General features: G+C 41.9%; 1 protein-coding gene across 32 annotated transcripts; it reads left to right on the forward strand.

Annotated features, from left to right (window-relative positions):
- Positions 1-6,429: 6,429 nt before the first annotated feature.
- LOC101915781 (endoplasmic reticulum-Golgi intermediate compartment protein 3-like) lies at positions 6,430-15,985 on the forward strand. 32 transcript variants are annotated; one of them, XM_055796869.1, is made up of 4 exons: positions 9,074-10,265; positions 11,154-11,241; positions 12,229-12,348; positions 12,624-15,497. In XM_055796869.1, the coding sequence occupies exons 1-4, from the start codon at positions 10,239-10,241 to the stop codon at positions 12,713-12,715; spliced, it is 327 nt and encodes a 108-aa protein (XP_055652844.1). In that variant the 5' UTR covers positions 9,074-10,238; the 3' UTR covers positions 12,716-15,497. The 32 variants fall into 32 exon arrangements, 4 of the variants coding, with proteins under 4 accessions (XP_055652844.1, XP_055652826.1, XP_055652834.1 ...); XM_055796851.1 differs by having other exon boundaries at positions 9,114-10,265; positions 13,337-15,497; XM_055796859.1 differs by having other exon boundaries at positions 10,209-10,265; positions 14,454-15,497.
- Positions 15,986-16,406: the final 421 nt, after the last annotated feature.

The following is a 16,406-nucleotide window of genomic DNA, read 5'->3' on the forward strand; positions in this document are numbered from 1 at the left end:
AGACACACTGCAGTGTGAACTGGTAATTTTTTCCCATCTGCCAGCAGTCTGAGTCTCGGTGTTTGACTGCTTCCTTTGTTTAGGGGAGGGGGGCAGGGTATTCTTACACCCCAAAGGGGTGTGTGTGTGTGGGCTGCATACTATCTCCAGAGGAAGGACTGAGAGTGGCCAGCTGGCAAACCGTGCAAACAAGAAGATTGATTCTTAATTGATTCCTATTAGTTTCCTAAAGACAATGTCTGTGTCGGGCAAGAGAAAAAGAACAACATCCTAAAGTGTATTGCCTTTTGTGCCAGGATGGTGAAGGAACAGTTGATCTTTTCCAAACCTGAAGCTCAGAAAGCAGTTTAGCACATTCCCAAATGTTAGTAGTTACCTTTCTAAGTTTGTTTTCACCCTAAGCTGCTCTCTGTGCTCCAGGTATTACTGCTGTATTCCTCAGATTTATGGAGAACAGAGAATCTGATTACAATTGCAGATATTCAAATGTAAGCCTGACTACAGCATTATTGCTGTCATCGATGTATTCGTACAGTCCGGTTCTGTATCAGCTGTATCAGCATGGTTTGAATGGTCATGTTTTCCAGTCTTCTTCAAGATAGACCTCTCCTCCACCATTAGTAGATATTACTGACTTGTGGTTTTGCCATGTCTTTCTAATGTTAGTTCTCAATAAATAAAGTATACTGGCGAGTTACAGCGTGTCTCAAACAAACAGTACAGCAGCATCCTAGTACCCATGAAGCATCTGCAAGCAAACCCTCCTGAATTTATGTGGCTCTCCTGTAAGCTTTGGGCATATTAGTGCTTTCAGGCACTACCAAGAATTCCTGGATGCCGCGGCACTGTGCTGCTAAACATGGCCTTGTTTGGGGGGTTAATTTAGATAGGGATGCTTAGTGCTGTCTTGTCAATATATCCTCCATTTCTGGTTGGTTGGCACCCTCTCCTGGTGTTGGAATGCTGCCCTAAAATGAGAGGCTAGGTGCCACTAGCATCAAAGATCCAAGAAATATCTGCACGTGGGGATAAGGGATGAATGCCGCTGCTCTCCTAAAGTTGCAAATAGATCAGGCAGGTTAGCTTTCTATTCCTTCAGCTGGAAACATTGTGGAAACAACTGGTAGAGTCGTTAATGTTTGGGAATGATGAATGTATGCTGTCATGGTGGAGAGGCCTTCAGAAATGTGTTAGTCACCTTGTAGTATCTTCCTCAAGGCAAGTGGATGAAGAAACCATGGTGTGGTTATTTAAAGCATTTCCTCACGCTTCCTCATCTTCAGGAGGTACATGGCTGTACTTGCGAGCCTGGTGGTGGTGTAGCAGTGGCAGGAAGTATGAGCCTTTCTATTTGTGCAGGAATTGCACAGCAGCCTTTGGGTTGCCTCTGCTCGTGGGACGCTTTGGATGATGTCTGAATTGTTTGTTAACTAGATCGGCAGTTGCATGTTTGATTCATGAGTAGCATGCAGGTACAGACCAATGAGTATGTGGAATCTCGGCAAGGGCTTGTGTGTCATAAGTGTTTCCTAAAATATTGTAGCACGTTCAAGATGATCTTAAAGCAAATTCTGGTAATCAAGACCTTTTTTCTTATTTTTTTAACACAGGCCTCCTCGATCACAGAAAATCCTAGGAACTGCTTTCAGGTGATGTTTCTACTGCTATTTGTAGTCACTTTAGGCTAAGTATCGTAGGTACCTGAACACAGTGCTTGGGCTTCCACAAAGAAACACTTTTCTACAGACAACTGTTCCTGTTTTGTCAGAGAAGTGTAGAAACCAAAGTGCTCTATCTGATACCTATTTGTGATAGTGGGGCTATACAGATTGCCTGAAGGTGCCTTTGTATTTGTATGGCTGACTATTTAAAGAACAGAAAACTGTAGCACAGTCTTCATAGTTTTGATACTTAGAGAGCAGAAAGAAGATATCTGAGGACTTCTTCTTGCACTGCCGTATTCTGTATCTTAGAGTAATTTGGGACAAAGAAGGAATGGGATTTGGGGTTTTATTTCAATTGCACTGAATGTACCAGGAGAGCACACTTTATGTATAGAAATAAATTTCCATATTCATAAGACTATCAGAACACAATGTTTTGGTGTTCAGGTTTTATAAACTGTTTTCACTGCTTTATGTTGGTTACAAGTGCTTTATTTTAAGTTCTGATCATCTTTCTTTCTTCTTCTAGAAGTCGAGCTGAGCCAGCAAGTAGAACATCAAAAGAGGTATGTAAAAACACAAGCTGAAACTTTTTTCTACATGCTGCACCTAAGTCTAAGAAATGTAGTCTTGTACTATTTTTTTATATATAAAATATATATGTTTTATATATATTTATAATATATATATAAAAACATATTTTCCAGTGAAACATAGTGTATGCTATAAATCCAATGTATTTGATTCAGCATAGTGAAAACTGAGCAATGCCAACATTTGCGCAGTTCTAATGTGAAGAATGGTATTTGTGCCTAGTAACGCATCGCATTTCGTACTGAATAGGCTAGAATATTTCTTGTATGACTGTGTGTTGTACAGAAAATGTAGGCTCATTTTTAGAGCTTGTAGGTTCAAGGTTTGCACCACTGAACTTGGTGCCACTCTTCAGTACACCACCACCACTTTGAATTTATGTTAGGAAAAGGGGCAGCATTTTTCTTCAGGTCAGAAAACACTGTCGTTCTGCTGCTAAAACATGAATAAGTAACTCGAGGAGATCCTTGACTAGTAATGGTCTAGATCTCCATTTGGCCCTTGGGTGGAATGCTACGTGCAATGATGCATTTCAAAATAGCCCTCATAGTACAAACATTACTTTGTGGTGGTGTTTGGTTTTCATCTGTAAGTATAACTGCTTTTTCTTCACTAGAATGGTGTGAGGCATTACACGAGCTCTAGGTCACTGGATCTGATCACTTTGTAAGCTCTTAGAATAACTTAATCTAGAAATTAATGAACTTGGGGTCTAATGATAGTAAATAAAAGACAGCGCAAAAACTATACTGTGTTCATGAATCATACCTGTGTGCATTTAGAAAATGATGAGCTATTAACTGATTAATTTATAAACTGCGCTGACAATGTTTCCTGTAGTGACACTTCCTTCTCAAATAAATGGAAATATTTTTTTTAGATCCTTTTGAGCTGAAAATGGACAGCTTCCTTAACCCTCTGTCTTTTAAGCAGTTGTGAGCATTTGAAAAGGGTCCCTCTCTGAGGTATTCTGAGCAATAGGTTGATCTCAAGAGGGGTTGGTTACTTTAGTTTCTTCTCGTTAACAACGTAGGGATACTTAAGCTGTTTAAGGTTTGGACTTTGTTTTGAACAAATACGAATTCCACTGGCTTGGAGATGGCTCTTCCAGTGACACTCAGAGGATATAGCGCAGGCTTTCATACAGCAATAGGGGTGAACTATTTCTGTGTTTTGATTGTAGAACTTGAATATGTGTTTAATTTTTCTGAATAGATTGCGACTCTTCCACACCTCTTTCTCTGGCCCAGCTTATTAAGGTATGCTTAGATGTACTTTCTTGTGAAATAGTGTGTTTTAAACCTTACACTGTGCTCTCTAGCTGGATAACTGCTATAATATGAGCAAAACATTAATTGTTAATAATTCAGAGTGTTTATCCTAACTTTAAAATGTTACTTTGTGCTGCGAATGAAGAGACGGGACGCAGCTTGATGCAAGCAAATGTCAATTTATTGTACAGAAGCACGAGCTTATATACACTTTCAAAAGCTGCGTGTTTTAAACTGATTGGTTCTTGAAGCTAAGCCTTGCATACTAGGCAATCCCTGATTGGTGGTTAACTACCATCAATTAACCACAAGGTGTTACCTTTCCTTGGCGCCATCCGTCTCCCACTCCCCTGTGCTCTGTAAACATGTCTCATCATGTTAATTGTTGTCTGTACAAGCTCGAGCACATTTCCCTCAGCTAACTGATTGCCACGCATGGTCCTAGTTTCCAGCCAGCTCCTGCAACTTTGATACTATCCTGTAAAGAGTAGTTCCCAGCTTGGGAAGATGGAAGGGGAGCACCTTATTGGCCACAGTGTAATTCTGCAGTATTACTCATCTGCAAGATACAAAGAAGCAGCACTTCAGAAGCTGTTTACCATTTTTCCTATGTCCCATTAATTCTTCATTGGAAACTAACACAATTTTTACAGAACAAATTAATTGGCCGTAAGTTATGGACATTTCTGGGGCCTTTGCAACAGCCAGAACAGATGTGTTTCTCGAACATGGAAAATTGCATGGCATTTTATGAATTTCTAGTCATTACATAACCCTATGTTAGGTATGACCTAACCCTAACTCTGAATTCTAAGACATAAACTTAAGTCTTCACCCTAAGACCTAACCCTAAGACTTAACCTAAGATTTAACCTTAAGACTTACCCTAAGACTTAACCTTAAAACTTTACCTTAAGACTTAACCCTAAGACTTGACCTTACGACTTAACCTTAAGACTTAAATTTAAGACTTAACCTTAAGATTCAACCTCAAGACTTAACCCTAAGACTTAACCTTAAGGATCAAACTTAAGATTTAACCCTGAGAGTTAACCTTAATATTAACACTAAGACTTAACCTTAAGATTTAAACTTAGGACTTAAATTTACTACTTAAATGTAAGACTTAAATTTAAAACATAACATTAAGACTTAACCCTAAGACTTAAAAATAAGATTTAAACTTAAGAATAATCCTAAGATATAACCCTAAGACTTAACCCTGAGACTTACACCTAAGACTTAACCTTAATACTTAACCCTAAAACTTAACCATAAGACTTAACCCTAAGACATAACCTTAATAACTAACCCTAAGAATTAATGCTAAGACCTATCCCTAAGATTTAACGCTAAGATTTAACCGTAAGACTTAGCCCTAAGACTTAACCCTAAGTCTTAACCCTAAGACTCAGCCTTAAGACTTAACCCTAAGACTTAACCTTAAGATTTAATCCTAGGACATAACCATAAAGCTTAACCCTAACACATAACCTTAATACTTAACCTTATGACTTAACCCTAAGATGTAACCGTAAGACTTAGTCCTAAGACTTATCCCTAAGGCTTAATCCTAAAACCTAACCCTAAGTCTTAACCTTAAAACTTAACCTTAAGACTTAACCCTAAGATATAATGCTGAGACTTAACTCTAAGATTTTACCATAAGACTTAACCTTAAAACTTAACCCTGAGACTTAACTCTGAGACATAACCCTAAGACTTAACCCTAAGACATAACCCTAAGTCCTAACCCTACAACTTAACCCTAACACATAACCTTAATACTTAACCTTATGACTTAACCTTAAAACTTAACCCTAAGACATAATCCTAAGTCCTAACCCTACGACTTAACCCTAACACATAACCTTAATACTTAACCTTATGACTTAACCTTAAAACTTAACCCTAAGACATAACCCTGAGACTTAACCCAAGACTTAACCTTAATACTTAACTTTAAGACTTAACCATAAGGCTAAACCTCAAGACTGAACCCTGAGAGTTAACCCTAATATTAACCCTAAGACTTAAACTTAAGATTTAAACTTAGGACTTAACCTTAAGACTTAAATTCAAAACTTAACCTTAAGACTTAACACTAAGACTTAAATTTAATACTTAACCTTAAGAATTAATCCTAAGATTTAACCCTGAGACTTAACGCTAAGACTTAACCCTAAGAAATAAACTGAAGATTTAACCTTAAGACTTAACCCTAAGAGTTAACCTATAACTTAAACTTAAGACTTTCCCTTAAGACTTAAATTTAATATTTCACCTTAAGACTTAACCCTAAGAGTTAACCTATAACTTAAACTTAAGACTTTCCCTTAAGACTTAAATTTAATATTTCACCTTAAGACTTAACCCTAAGACTTAACACTGGGACATAACCTTAATACTTAAACCTAAGACTTAACCCTTAGACATAACTAGAGACTTAACCCTGAGACTTAACCCTAAGACTGAACCCCAAGACTTAACTTTAAGACTTAACTTTAAGACTGAACCTTAAGACTTAACCCTAAGACACAACCTTAACAATTAACCTTAAGACTTAACTCTAAAACTTAACCCTAAGAAGTAACCCTAAGACTCAACCTTAAGACTCAACCTCAAGATTTATCCCTAAGACAGAACCTTAAGACTTAACCCTAAGATTTAACCTTAAGACTTAACCCTAAGTCTTAACCCAAATACTTAACCCTAAGACTCAACCCTAAAAATTGTCATTGAGACTTAACCTAAAGACTTAACCCTAGAGATTTAACCCTAAGACTTATCCCTGATCCCTAACACTAAGACTTAACTCTAAGCCTCAACCTTAAGGCTTAATCCTAAGACTCAATCTTAAGACTTAAACTAAGCATTCAACCCTAAAGACTCAACCCTAAGATTTAACATTGAGACTTAACCTAAAGACTTAATTGTAGAGACTTAACCCTAAGACTTATCCCTAAGGCTTAACCCTAAGACTTAACTCTAAGGCTCATCCTTAAGACTTAACCCTAAGACTCAACCTTATGACTTGACCTTAAGACTTAAACTAAATACTTAACCCTAAGACATAACCATAAGTCTTAAAACTGAACCTTAAAATTTAACCTTAGGACTTAACCTAAAGTCTTAACTCTAAGACTTAACCCTAAGACTCAACTTTAAGACTTAACCCTAAGACTCAACCTGAAAAATTAACCTTAAAACTTAACTCTAAGACTTTACCCTAAGACAAAAACTTTAGACTTAACCTTAATATTTACCCTAAGACTTAAACCTGAGACTGAACCCTAAGACTTAACCCTAAGACTTACCTATAAGACTTAACGCTAAGACTGAATCTTAAGACTTAACCCGTAAGACTCAACCTTATTAATTAACCTTAAGACTTAACCCTAAGACTTAAGCCCAAGACTCAACCTCTAAGACTTAACCTTAAGACATAACCTTAAGACTAAAACCTAAGACTTATCCATGAGACTTTAACTCTGTCTTAAACTAGAGACGTATCGCTAAGAGTTAACTGTAAAGACTCAACCTTAAGACTTAACGCGGACACTTAACACTAAGACTTAACCCTAAGAGTTCACATTGAGACTTAACCTAAAGACTTAACCCTAAGACTTAACTATAAGATTAACTCTAAGGCTCAACTTTCAGACTCAACCTTTAAGACTTCATCTTATAGCTTAACTCTAAGACTTAACTCTAAGACTGAACCTTAAGACCTAACCCTAAGACACAACCTTAAGAATTAACCTTAGGACTTTATTCTAAAACTTAACCCTAAGAATTAACCCTAAGACTCAACCTTAAGACTTAACCCTAAGACTCAACCCTAAGACTCAACCTTAAGATTTAACTCTAAGACTTAACTCTAAGACTGAACCTTAAGACTTAACCCTAAGACACAACCTTAACAATTAACCTTAAGACTTAACTCTAAAACTTAACCCTAAGAATTAGCCTTAAGACTCAACCTTAAGACTTAACCCTAAGATTTAACCTTAAGACTTAACCCTAAGTCTTAACCCAAATACTTAACCCTAAGACTCAACCCTAAAAATTGTCATTGAGACTTAACCTAAAGACTTAACCCTAGAGATTTAACCCTAAGACTTATCCCTGATCCTTAATACTAAGACTTAACTCTAAGTCTCAACCTTAAGGCTTAATCCTAAGACTCAACCTTAAGACTTAAACTAAGGACTTAACCCTAAAGACTCAACCCTAAGATTTAACATTGAGACTTAACCTAAAGACTTAATTGTAGAGACTTAACTCTCTTAACCCTAACACATAACCTTAATACTTAACCTTATGTCTTTAACCCTAAGACTTAACTTTAAGACTCAACCTTAAGACTTATCCCTAAGGCTGAATCCTAAGACCTAACCCTAAGTCTTAACCTTAAGACTTAATCTTTAAGACTTAACCCTAAGACTTAACCTTAAAACTTAACCCTAAGATATAACCCTGAGACTTTACTCTAAGACTTAACCTTGAGATTTAACCTTAATACTTAACCTTAAGACTTAACCATAAGACTGAACCCTCAGGCTTAACCCTAACACTTAACCTTAAGACATAGTGCTAAGATCTAACCCTAAGACTTAAACCTCAGTCTTAACCTTAAGACTTAACCCTAAGAACTAAGCTAATGACCTAACCCTAAGTCTGAATTCTAAGTCATAAACATGTCTTCACCCTATGACTTAACATTAAGACCTAATCCTAAAACTTAACCTAAGACTTAACCCTGAGACTTAACCCTACGACTTAACTTTAAGACATAACCATAAGACTTAACCTTAAAAATTAACATTAAGATTTACACCAAAGGCTTAACCCTAAGACTTAACCCTAAGACTCAACCTTAAGAGTTAACCCTAATATTTAACCTTAGGACTTAACCCTAAGACTTATTCCTAAGACTTAACACTATGATTTAAACCTAAGACTCGACCTTGAGATTTAACCCTAAGTCTCAACGTTAAGACTTAAACCTAAGACTCAATGTTAAGAATTATCCTTAAGAGTTAACCCTATGAATTAACCTTAAGACTTCACCCTAAGACTTAACCTAAGTCTTAACCCTAAGACTCAACCTTAAGGCTTAACCTTAAGACTTAACCCTAAGTCTTAACCCTAAGACTTAACCTTAAGACTTAACCCTAAGACTTAACCCCAGGACTCAACCTCTAAGTCTTAACCCTAAGACTCAACCTTAATACTTAACCTTAAGACTTAACCCTAAGAGTCAACGTTAAGACTTATCCTTAACTCTTATCCCTATGTCTTAACCTTGAGACTTAACCATAAGTCTTTAACCTAAAGGCCTACCCCTAAGACTTAACCCTAAGACTTAACTCTAAGATTTAACCCTAAACTCAACCTTAATCAATCTTAACCTTAATACTTAACCCTAAGTTTTAGGGTTTAGTCCTACCACCATGTCTTATATTTAAGTTTTAAATATTAAGTTTCTAGGGTAACCATAAAGGTAATCCTATCCTTAACCTAAGCCTAACCATAACCTAACCCTAACCCTAACCCCAACTCTAAGCCTAAGACTAAGACTAAGCCTAACCTTAACGCTAACCCTAACCCTAACCCGATCCCTAACCCTAACCCTAACCCTTAACCTAACCCTAACCCTAACCCCAACTCTAAGCCTAAGACTAAGATTAAGCCTAAAACTAAGCCTAACCCTAACCCTAATCTAACCTTAATGCTAACCCTAACCCTAACCCTAACCATAACTGTAACCGTAACCCTAACCCTAAACCTAACCCTAACTCTAAGCATAACTAACCCTAACCCTAACCTAACCCTAACCCTAAACCTAACCCTAACCCTAACTTAACCTTAACGCTAACTCTAACCCTAAACCTAACTCTAACCCTAACCCTAACTTAACCTTAATGCTAACTCTAACCCTAACCTAACCTTAATGCTAACTCTAACCCTAACCCTAACCCCAACCCTAATCCTAACCCTAACCCTACCTCTAAGCATAACTAACCCTAACCCTAACTTAACGCTAACTCTAACCCTAACCCTAAACCTAACCCTAACCCTAACTGTAAACCTAACCCTAACCCTAACCCCAACCCTAAACCTAACCCTAACCCTATAACCTAACTCTAACCCTAACCATAACCTAACCATAACCCTAACCGTAAACCTAACCCTAATCCTAATCCTAACCCTAACTGTAAACCTAACCCTAACTCTAACCTAACCCTAACCCTAACCCTAACCCCAACCCTAACCCTAACCCTAACCCTAACCCTAACGCTAACACGCATGCACAATGGCGTTAATGGCAAACTAAGGTCAGCGCATGTGCAGAATGGGCCTGCCGCTACGGGGCGTGGTTTCAGGCGGCGCATGCGCTTTACGACATGGGCTTTTACGCATGCGCAGTCGGGTTTTGTTGCACGCCAAGAGCAGCGCATGCGCACAATTGGCTTGACGCCTAGGGGCGGGGGTTGTGGCTACGCATGCGTAGTAGCTTTTCTGGCAGACATGGGCAGCGCATGCGCAGATTGCGCTGGACGCTTAGGGGCAGGGCTTGTGGCTACGTATGGTTATTACGAAATCGGCTTTTACGCCTGCATAATATAGTTTTTGGCAAACGAAGGGCAGCGCATGCGCAGCATCGGCTGATGCCTTGGGGCGGGGTTTCCGGCTACGTACGCGTATGGGCTTACGCATACGGCGCCGGAAGGTGGGTTCATTTCTGGCCCGCGCGGCGCGATGGAGCGGCTGAGGTGGTGCGGGGCTTCCCCAGGAGCCTGGAAGACTTTAGGGCTGGGAAGACTTTCGGGCGGCGCGCTGGGTGAGCGGTCGAGCTGAGGGCGGCCGGGTGCCGGTGGGTGAGCCCGGGCGCGGCCGTCGGGCAGCGGCCAGCTGGGGGGGACGTGGCTGGCCGGCGCTCGGCCGCGGCAGGGAGCGCCTGGTAGCGGCGGCGGGCGGGCTGAGGCGGGCGGCCCGGCCCGGGACCGGCGGGGCTGCCGGCGGTTCTCGTCTCTCCGGCAGTGACGGTGGTCAGCGGGCTATTCACGCTGCTGCCTTTTTTTTTTCTCGGAGCTGCACTACTGCCTCAGCGAGGAGGTGAGGAGCGGTGATGGGGCGGCCCCGGTGCTCCCTTGTGGCGGCGGGTCCCGGGAGGGGGGTCGGCCCGCGGCGCCCTGCCGCCCCCCCGCCGCCTCCGGGCAGCCGCCGCAGCTCTGCGCGGGGCTTTGTCTTTCCCCCAGCCGCCGGCCGGGGCCGTGGCAGTGGGCTGGGGCCGCAGGGGCTGCCTTGGGGCCTGCGGTAACGCTGTCTCAGGGGGGTGGCCCAGGAGCCTCTTCCCACCCCTGCGAGCGGGCAAGAGAAGGAAAAGAAAGCCGGCGGTGGAATCCTCCCCCCTCGCCCCCGACTGCTGATTTCTCTAAAAAGTATTGCAAAGGGCAAGCGTTTAACTACCGGGGAGGGTTGGGAGGCAGCAGCTCTGGTGTCTCGCTGATCCTGTGTCGTGACAGTCAGCTCCTGGGCCAGAGCAGCCGAGGGGAAGAGGCCTTTGGATTTGCTTCCCAGTGAAACAGGGCTCATTTGTTTTTTTCTTTGTACCTAGGTACATCGGGAATTGTACGCTGACAAATCAAGGGGAGCTAAACTGAAGTTCAGTCTAGATGTTACTTTTCCACGTGTGCCTTGTGCTTGTGAGTCGGACTGCTGACAGTGGAGGGATAACTTATGTTCTTGCCGAGGGCCACAAGGCTCCATGTGCCCGCTGCTTCCGAGTGCTGCGCTGCTGCTTGGGCAATAATTGGACTGTAATGCCAATGCCACGTGTTAGCCTTTCTCCAGAAGTTATAAAGGCAGAATGAGCATTAGGAATCTGATTACCTTTTAACTAAATTCAAAACAAAGTTGTGGGATGAAGTGACTGGAAGCCCTGCAAGTCTGACTGGGTATTGCTGCCGTGCATGTTATCTGCCTGTCTACCGATCATTCCTGCCTCTTGTTCTGTTGTGGTAATTCCTTTGGGTAATGCGTTGGGCTCTAATGTAGTGCATCTTGACTTCCTCCTGACCCCCCCGAGATGTTATTGGTCTTTGCCTTCCTCACGTTTCACAGGGTGTGGGAAGGCCAGAGAGACTGGAAGCCTCGGCAGTTGTGTGCAGAGAAGCTGTCAGCCTTCTAAGAGAGCATCTAGCCAGCAAGCGCATCGTGGTGCTTCGGTACCGAGCTGATACCACAGGCCTCAAATCTTTTTGTGAAAAGGGATCACAAGGAAATGTGCTGATGTTGAAGGGGGAGAGGTGGTGGGGGAAGAGGTAGGAGGCAGCTTTCAACCAATTTTAGGCTTAACTCCTGTGTTCCTGTAAATGGTTCTGGGCTTTGAGGGGTTTGCTTTTGGCTTTTTGCCTTAAGCGCATCTACCTTTCAGGGCAACGCTTTCTTGGAAGTTGGAAACTGTCCTTCTTGGACACCAAACCAAACCCTGTACCTGGGAGGGCCATTTAGCATGCCACACCATGCGTTCTATTCCCTGTCGGTCACTTGGCCCTAGCCATACACACTCTCCCGGTTTGGCACATTCTTACCTTGCTGGCTGAAAGATTCTGTCTTTTCATTTCCTCAGCTTGCCACAGGCCATAACACTTGTGTGTTCATAGACCGCTTTCCTTGCTCACTGCTTTCAGATTTGAGCATCGATGCCATGGATGTAACAGGAGAGCAGCAGCAGGACGTAGAGCACAAGCTGTTTAAACAACACTTGGATAAAGCTGCCAATTGTGTGACTCCAGAAGCTGAGAGACACGGTAAGATGCTATTCTGCCATTCTTGGATGGATGCTCTCATAGCCTTTCCATCACCGTATGCCTGCTATGATATTCCTGGGGACGAGGGACGGCTGAATTCACAGCGTTTTAAACACCACAAACTCTTGAAGAGTTTATAGGACACAAATCTATTACACTGGCAGATCAGACAAGCTCCTCTGTGTGTGTGTATATATTATACTCGGTACTTATGCGAGGCAAGTCTTTGCCTCGTCCCTCTGAAACTGGGACAAGGACCCATTGATGCATTTCAGGAGCAAAGCTGCTGAGTGAGCAGGCTTTTCCTACTAGAAATCAAGCAGCTGCTCTGGCGAAACTTGACTTTGGTTGCATCTTTAAATCCTAGAAGGCTGACAAACGGGACAAGCTGGTTAGAGGAAAGAGCCTCTCTCCAGGGAAGGCTCCGCTGACTTGACCCTTAAGCCTAAAATTGTGTCTTACTATGTTTGCTTTGTGTGTGTTAATGCATACCCGATTCATAGATTTCAGTTGATTTATCAGTTACATGTTGGAGTAAATGGTCCTTGGCTACATAAACCTCTCCTCTGTATTTTTTTTACATGTTATGGCTTACTGTTCTACTTCAATACAACCCGGGAACAATTCTGGTAGTGTTGCAATCTAATGGTAATACTGTCCTCACTTTGTCTTTCTAAAATGTGAGGTCCTTATTATCTGTTCTGGGAGATAGTGTAGTTCTGTATATTGGCATGAACTAAATTTGCTGATTTGTTGTAACTCGGATTTAACTTTTCTGTTCTTAAATGCTGAAAGGCTAAACTAAGCCAAGAGCTGAACAATGAGTAGGTACAAGAGCTTCTCCTGTTGCCACAGAAGTGTGGTGATAGCGTTCTTACTGTTGTGTCACTTAGCAGCCTTTCTGTATTCAGAGGCTGTGGCGTGACGAATGTAATGTCTGGGGTCAAACCCCGCTTTTCTGTATCTAATTCTCTGTTAACACATGTAGGCCTCCTGCCTTGCTTATGTTGCCAGCCTCCACTGGGATTACTTGGTCTGAACTGGTTGCTCTCGCTCCTTATATTATCAACTGAGAGGAAGAGAAACTTGCAGGGAGCAAACAGTCTCATCCAAGAGAGGCATTTTGAAAGCGATCAAATTCCATTGCATGCAACAAGCAATTTCTTCTGCTGTCTGGAAAAAGTATATGGCTAGTTTGATTTCCACCACACGTGTGGCAAGTTAGATTGGAAGTGTACACCCATCTTCGTGAAACTCTACGATTGTTTCTGTTAGTAACACTTGATGTTCAGTCAGTTATTTAAATGGCAACTATAGCAGTATTGACTGGTAAAGGAAAAATCCACACAGACATGGTTACCGCTGGGCTTGCTTTAGTCACGACTCAAGAGTTCGGCCACCACCCCAGTGAGTGGCAGAGAACCAAGGGATACAGCACAGCTTATATACGCTTATCAGATCATTAGTCAATGTCTGAAGTTTTTAGGAGTTTCCTTTTATCCTGTCAGTTCTGTGAATCCATCACCTGACTCTGTCCCAGTTGATTCACCTGCTTGGTTCCAGTCTTTGCCTCAGTTCCAGGCTCCTCCTGGGATCATGGTCTTCATTCTGCCAGCTTTAACTCACACGCTCTTTCAAGCACAGTTAGTCTTTGAACAAGCAATTCCTATTCACATACACCAATTTCTCTAAAAACACCTGTGTTTCTGAGAGCACCTGTGTCCACAAATTGATCATCTGTTGTTTCTCTGTTCTGCCACCGATTAACTGGACTGGGTGTTAAACCAGCCTTGGATTAGGGCTACGCTAGGGACAAGGCCTGGTTCTGCCACTTAGCTGCTTCAGCACATTAAATTTCTTAGTTAAAAATACATTTTCTTTAATGTTGACCTTAAATTTAGTAAAGCATACCTAAATATTATGGGGTAGTATGTGGAGGCTTTTCCTGATCATAGTTACGTTAAAATAGTTAATAGCTTAATGATTTCTATGGTAGGTTGCATTCTGTGCTGGGATGTCATCTCATTCATTTCCATTGAATGGCAATAGAGGATTGAACTTTTTATGGGTGGTTCTTACTGTTTCCTTTCTTTTAACATGGGCAGAGTTTTCCAGTGTCACACGTCGTATCTGCATGCAAGTTGAGGACTGTAGCTCATTCCTGGCAGAACAAGGGCATACTGTACCCTTGCAGGAGTTGGACAACCGTGGCCTGTAGATTACAAAGTTACTTTGAAGATCTTGTATTATCCTTGAATAGGCAGAATAAAGAATAATGAGCATTGTACAAGAACAAAGCCGGATGCCAAGCAAGATATGAAAATTGCTAAGTTAGCGCATCCTTATTAGGTGCTTGCAGCATGACAACCAATCAACAAGTAACGTGAATACGTAATTGTTAACCAATCCACAAATAACATGAATATGTAATTAACAACCAATCAACAAGTAACCTGAATACTTAATTGCAGTCCAGTCAACAAGTAATATGAAGACGTAGTTGCAATCAGCTAACCAATGATTGTTACCATGTGAGCAGTGCATTAGAAGTATAAATATGACTAAGTTGCTGAATAAAGTAGGATGACACGTAGCCATATTGGTGTGATTGTTGTTACTCGGCTGACTCTCCGATTTGGGACCCTCTTCAGAGGACCATGTTAACAGCAAGAAACTTTGCATGTGGATTTTTATGTACTGCAGTTTCTTTATAGTACCTAAGCTGTCTGCAGTACCTCGGTGCTGTCCGAGACAACTTGACAGGCAGCTACCGATTGCATTCAGAAAGCTGTTACTAGTTGCTCTATTTTGAAAGTGTGTTGTACAGGTGTCCTTCTTCAAATGGTAGGAGCCATGGCTTTGACAAAGCATAGGAATTACTAAGCTGCATTCTTCCTGACGCTATCTTTTAGTGTAATTACAGGATCAAAACCCATACCAGTTGAATTCTTAAGTGTATTTTCAACTTGTTTGAATGTTGTAAGCTGTAGAAAGTAAGTCTCATACAGTTGCTTAACAATGGGTGTATTTTCCTAAAAGTTTTTATTTGCTTGATCATAACTACCATAAAGTATTTGATTAAAGAAGTAAGGTTAATGATTGCTTTTCATGCATATTTCATACTTTCTAATTAAAATCTCTTTTTTTTTCCTGTGGCTAATACAGGTGTCTTTAATACTCACTTCTGTCCACCTGTTATACCTCACAATCTCAACAACGAGGGTCCTGATAACACTTTATCCCCTCAGCAGTGTCTGACTTATCACCTGCCTTAGTTATTCAAGAAGCCACCTTTTTGAGGCAGTGTCTAGACAGTGAGACTTAGAGCGCTTTTGTAACCCAACAGACTTGGTCCTGTCCTTCAGGATTTGTGACTTAAACAGCCAGGTGATACCTCTGCCCCACAGCACTGAGCCGTGAGCTGTGCCAGTGGCCTGTTCCCCCAGCCAAGGCAAGGCTTCCCCCGCAGGCTTTGTACCCTTGACTCCACAATCAATGCAAGCTTGGGGAGGTCCATCACCCCACAGTGCCACCAAGCCTAGCACAGAGCATCCTCCCCTGCACCCCAGCTCCATTCGGCTCCCCACCAGGGAGCACCTCTTGCCAATGCTGCTGGCACAGAGGAAATGACAGCAGCTTTTCCCCATCACACCCACCAGTGCTCCCCATCCCAGGAGCACCTGCTGGTCTTTAACCCCTTCCTTGCTGGGGGTTAAAGCGCAGCAAAGCAAGGCACAGCCCCTGTGTAACCACTGTGGTTTGGAGCCTCTGCCCATCCTTGCTTGCTCCCCGGCACAGGGGATAAATCCCTGGGTGCCCCTACCATGTGCTGGCACAAGGCACCTCTGAACAAAACCCCCTGTGCAAACACAGCCTCCTTGTTTAGACCATTAGGGCATCTCCTCTGGCTTCCTGAAAATAATTAGTCAGCCTCATTAGGAGAGCAAACAAATGAAGATGGGCTGGCAGGGAGGCCAGTTTCTGGAAGTGCTCGTTTCTGGAAGACTTGGCCGGGCAGAACAGCAAATGTGATCCGACCACATGTGAAAAGCCTAATG

Source organism: Falco peregrinus, chromosome 1, assembly GCF_023634155.1.
Source record: "Falco peregrinus isolate bFalPer1 chromosome 1, bFalPer1.pri, whole genome shotgun sequence".
Taxonomy (NCBI): domain Eukaryota; kingdom Metazoa; phylum Chordata; class Aves; order Falconiformes; family Falconidae; genus Falco; species Falco peregrinus.

What these genes read in the sequence shown, in the direction of transcription:
- LOC101915781 (XM_055796851.1), top strand. Translation starts at nt 10,239, where the DNA reads ATGGGCTTACGCATACGGCGCCGGAAG. An exon ending in TCCACGTGTGCCTTGTGCTT is followed by an intron (nt 11,242 to 12,228) that starts GTGAGTCGGACT and finishes CACTGCTTTCAG; the next exon opens with ATTTGAGCATCGATGCCATG. An exon ending in TCCAGAAGCTGAGAGACACG is followed by an intron (nt 12,349 to 13,336) that starts GTAAGATGCTAT and finishes TAACACATGTAG; the next exon opens with GCCTCCTGCCTTGCTTATGT.